The sequence below is a fragment of the Anopheles aquasalis genome, chromosome 2 (assembly GCF_943734665.1).
Source record: "Anopheles aquasalis chromosome 2, idAnoAquaMG_Q_19, whole genome shotgun sequence".
Classification (NCBI taxonomy): domain Eukaryota; kingdom Metazoa; phylum Arthropoda; class Insecta; order Diptera; family Culicidae; genus Anopheles; species Anopheles aquasalis.
This window is the reverse complement of record NC_064877.1, coordinates 46,520,001-46,525,000: the sequence shown is the minus strand read 5'-3', so window position 1 is coordinate 46,525,000 and position 5,000 is coordinate 46,520,001. Positions and strand designations below refer to the sequence as shown.

Genomic DNA, 5,000 nt, shown 5'->3' with positions numbered 1-5,000 from the left:
TGGATCTGTTTGAGTTTATCAAACAGGAGGATATTAAATCGCTGTACACCTATTTCGTCGAAAACTTTGGCCGGCGCTTCGACAATGTTCAATACGTCCAAACATTTAAAACTCTGAAAACGAAGTACGAGCAGCAGCAGGATCGATTGAAGGAGAAGGAGAAGGGCAATTTGGATAGGTAAGCTGGTAGTAACGGGTAATTTATAAGGAGCTTTAGAAGTACAATACTGACGATAATGAGATTGGACGATAATACAAAACGGAATTAGTGTCAGAATGAGTTTTTTTTATTACTACAATCGGCAGACAATTTCATGGCATTCATTTGTGAACATAATTTCCGCTGGGAGTAGGCGAGTTATAGGTAGACCAATCTGTTTCACGCTTTTCACCAATGTGTTTGTGCATCGCATGGTATGATTGATAGCGCGTCGTGTGAACATTCATGTTAGCCTGCATATTGGCTTCGAATGCTTTCATAATAGTTGACCTATAACTATGGTGCAATGACTTAACATGGTACCACAAGAAATCATAAATGCAAAAGCAGTATACAAGACCATTCCTTTCGCATAGAAACAAGTGAAAAAAGATTGATATGCGCTGTATGGTAAGCTGTGCGCTCTCTTGTTAGAATCTAATGACATAGAACCTTGTCTATGTGTTTTGCGAGAACATATTTGTTTCAATGCTAATTTTCACATTTTGAAAATGATGATGATGATTTGATCATTTTGAAAATGATGATTATGATGATTGACTAATCATTAGTGTAGTGCAAGGGTTTTGGTTGCCGCTGACAAACCATACAGTGCTCCCTTTAGTATTATATCTTGCAGGTAAAAATACACATCTGAAATGGAAACAGTTCGTTAGTATCTAGCGGTTGTGAAATCGGTTATCATCGATTATAATTGTTTCTATTTTTGTTTCGTTGAACGTAGCGTCCCTTCCATTTTGCGCAACAGTAATCGCTATCGACGGGATCAAAGACAAATGGACGAAGAGGAAGAAATATGGTTCAACGAAGATGAAGACTATTCCGAAACAGCAGGAAAAACAGTTGGAACCGAGCTGGACACTACGATTGGTATGTTATATAGAAGTATATTCTTTTTCATAATTCTTTATATGATTGTTTAACTTTAATCTTCTACATTCTATTTGTCGCAGGTAAAATGTACGATAAAAAAGGCGGTATTGATAACGGGTCGAAGTACGGTGCCGGTGGCGTTTCGGCGCAAACCCATCAGCTGTCGCTGCACGGCTCGGTAACAGCAACTGCAACTTCGGCCGATGATATTGGCATTACCAACAACGGCAATGATAGTGATCATGTCAACGAGACGCCTGCTTCGTCCGCCACGTTACTGCAGCACGAAGTACAACATCAGCTGAACCCCTCGCAAATGGATACAAATAGTCTTTCACACACGGTCGCGGCTGTAGCAGCTGCTGTTTCAAATAATGGCCTTCAATCGTCCTCCTCGCCTGTGGTAGATGGTGTTAATAATCACTGTGACAGCGACAGTTCGCTTGAAATTGCGCAACAAACAACGGTAGCACAGCACACCACAACGCAGCATCACCATCAGCATCATCTGCTGAGCGACGGCGTGGCGAGTGCCAGTTTGTCTCCGGCTGAAGAATCAGCACTTGAGGATGCAAACAGTTTGGTTGTAAGCGCGCTAGGTGACGGAGCCGAGCTGTCAGTATATCAGCTTCAATCGTCGTCGTCATCGCCAAGCTCACAGCCGGCTGGGCCCACCGTGCAGTGCGTGAGTGAGGAGTTAAGCTCTAGTATTCAGTGCGAAAAAGAAACTCCTGCCTCTGCTTCGTCCTCCATTCCGACCACCGATACTGCTACCACCAGCAACAGTGCTTCGAGCCACAATGAAGGTGTTGCTGCAGACACTGTTAGTATGGTCGAATCTCTACTCGGCAATGAGCAGCTAGCTTCCGATAGGCGGCAATCGATTACTGAAGCACTTGAAGAAGCAGCAGTATCGTCGGACCGACAGGACGTAACTGCATCCAATGTGTTGGATATGGATGTTTCCGTACCCGTGCGTAACAATTGTGCCGAAGACACCGCGGATGCTACAGGCCCTGCCGGTAATCTTGGATCTCGAATCGACCCTGGCACTGAGGTGACCAACACAATGCCAGCGGCGTCATTTCTGGTATCTCCGGTTCTCGACTCGGCACCTGCGGTGGAAGAACCCGAACAGTCTTCAGAAGGAAGCACTTTGAGCCCCTCCTCTGCAGCAGCTTCGTCGCCTGTTGCTAGCATCGGTGTCTCCGCAATGAGCCCTTCTAGTGGCCTCTCTAAGGTACGTTTTTGAAAATGGAATTGAGTATCATGCGACAAAGGGGGAGTGAGCATTTATTGATTTTCTTTTCCTATAATTTTCACCAGGGGTTGGTCGATTATGAAGGTGATTCCGACGAGGATGATGAGGATGATAATGGTTGCCCGGCGCAGAAGAAACCGAGAATAGCATAGCCTCTTCGCTTGACATCTTTCTTAGTGCATCCTTCATGTTCTCGTGGTGAGCAAAAGCAGGAGCAACAGCCGACAGATATCCATCGACTGGATGCCATTGACCCATCAACAGCTATAGCGCAGGAGATTGTAGCTGAACCTACTTCACCTCCAACAGAAGTAGAAACATCAAGTCCGTTGTCCTCCGCGGTGCTGTCATGCGTGGACATAACGGAAGAGATTTCGGGAAAAGACATATGTAAATCTTTGGCCGTGGAAGAAATCGACCATTCTGTTGTTATTGCAGAATAGTGATTCAGCTACTGTGCTACTGCGGGTGTTCAGTGCCACTTTCTCCAACACCAGCGGATCTCTAACTGCCGATCGGAGGGAGCCTTCAAGCACAGTCAAGCGTGGCATGATTCCTCCATTCGCAAAATATAATCATCATTTACATACGCTTGAGCCTCCTGATGGTTGGACTAGTGAGCAGAAATGACCGAAATTTCGATGAAGTACGCAGCATACTCTGTCTGCCAGACTCAGCTAGCTTACCAACCAATGAGACCAGCCAGCCAGCCAGCCAGTCTGTCAGTCAGTCAGTCAGTCAGTCAGTCAATCAAGCAACCAAGAGCCGTGCGCTCATGTAAGTGTTCTGATTTCTTTTTTACGTATCTGAAAGTATATCCACAGAGAGGGAAGTATTCTATCGAACTTGATGAAATACACTCTTCAGCCGGTCATGTAAATTATGCCCTTCCAGTGTCTCGAGACTGTGTTTAAAGACTTGTTGTAAATGTGAAACGTTCAACTATGCAGTAACACCTTTTGCGCCTGTACAGTAGTTCTCATTTTTTATCATTCAAAATATCGGTAATATGATGTAGTGTAATAGGAAAACCTGCCAGACACGCAAGGCGTCTAGGTTGTTATCGTTTGCTAATGTATCCTGGATATTCTTCTCCACATGATGCGCATTCTTTGCCAAGAGGACATTACGGAAACCGATTTTTCAAGGCTGCCCTCTTGTTTCGATATAGAAGAATGCACACTTACTGAATACGAACACGGTAGGTTTTTGGGACTTTGTACCATTCGTCCGATGATCGGGCCCACGCCGGACACTAGTCGTTTCTATGCTACACTTTGAAGTCTCAGTCAAGAATAAGGTGGTGGCGCGACCCGGTTTATGCGGGTGAGTGGTCTGAATCTCAAAAACCTCAAATTATTTTAATAACGCCTAGCTTGTATTTCTATGATCCATTGAAATGGATTGTATCAAAAGCGCCATCAGGATTTATTGAAACCATACTGTAAGTTCTGGATAATATAGCTCTTTGGTAACTAGTTGTGGTAGAAGTGAATGGTATATTGTAGCTGATAGAACTGAACAGGGCAAATGATATGGATAAGAGAGTGTAGATCAATCAAAAGTTGTAGGGAATCAAAGAAAACTACTACGGGGTCCCATGGATCACATTTCTTTCGTGATCCGTGACATATGAACATGTGGTTTGGATTAATTTATCTATAAAAATAGTTCAGTTTTTTTCCTCCTATCGCTAGCCAACTTCATATCCAATTTTTCATCCAATACTTCATACACTGGCAGACGTTGTTTATTCACTGTTCCCGGGTGTTTACCGAAATGTTTTTCTTTGATATATATTGTCAATATTTTGTATCACTTCTAAATAGAAAACTGTGAAAGTCGGTGATGGTTCAACCTCATGAGGTCAGCTAAAATAGCTCTTCTATAATTTTGGATCGTCTACAGTATGCCATGTGCGAGGGCTATGGATTAGTTACAATGATTGTTTTACAGTTCGACTCAGCTTTGCAATCTATTTTGAGGGTTATTAATGAAATCATTTATTCCTAACTACAGAGCGAAAAGTTAGCAACTGGATGGAAAAGAAAGATACCGTGACTATCTTCTTTCGTCGCAAGGATTCTACTTGCTCTGTCGATATGAAAAAAATGAAACGTACTCTAAAATAGTTTAAATCATATTGTAACTGTATATACTTTTGCTGCTGCTGCTGATTGAGTGAAGGTTCAGTAAGATGTTAAGAAAGCAGACGAAGCGGAAGTTACGACGAATAAGAGTAATTAGCAGGTTTGATGTAAATTTAGCATCTTTAAAGCAATTCATTTCGGTAAGAAACCCTTTGGGAACAATCAGTGAAAATGACGAGCTCTCTCGGGCCATTACAAAGAAAACGAAAGGTATGTGTCGAGATGCACAAACGAACGAGACGTGATTTTTAATCCACATAAATGGAATATATTTGACCTGTATTCTGACTTAGTGCACACGTTATCGACGTAAAACGCAGCGAAAAGGTGAAAAACGACAAATGAAGTTGGCATCCGTAATCCCTTATCTTACAGTACTGAGAAAATCAAGTGCGGTAAATATGCTGAAGAAATATAGCACTGACGCTATCCGTGTATGCTAGGAATTTACAGAACAAATTCAAATATACGATAAGCGCATCGACAGTCGACCGTT

The 5,000-nt window shown here is 42.8% G+C and overlaps 2 protein-coding genes across 3 annotated transcripts in view; one reads left to right on the top strand and one right to left on the bottom strand.

Moving 5' to 3' along the window:
* The window catches only part of LOC126573120 (serine/threonine-protein phosphatase 4 regulatory subunit 3), an 8,392-nt gene extending 5,142 nt beyond the window's left edge, over positions 1-3,250 (top strand). For both annotated transcript variants that reach the window (XM_050233002.1, XM_050233001.1), the window contains exons 7-10: positions 1-178; positions 945-1,090; positions 1,174-2,333; positions 2,420-3,250. The exon at positions 1-178 is cut by the window's left edge and continues 89 nt beyond it. In XM_050233002.1, coding sequence (XP_050088959.1) covers positions 1-178; positions 945-1,090; positions 1,174-2,333; positions 2,420-2,506 — 1,571 coding nt within the window. In that variant the 3' untranslated portion in view covers positions 2,507-3,250. The remainder of the gene's footprint in view (positions 179-944; positions 1,091-1,173; positions 2,334-2,419) is intronic.
* The window catches only part of LOC126573143 (uncharacterized), a 197,868-nt gene that overhangs the window by 76,948 nt on the left and 115,920 nt on the right, over positions 1-5,000 (bottom strand). The window lies entirely within an intron of this gene.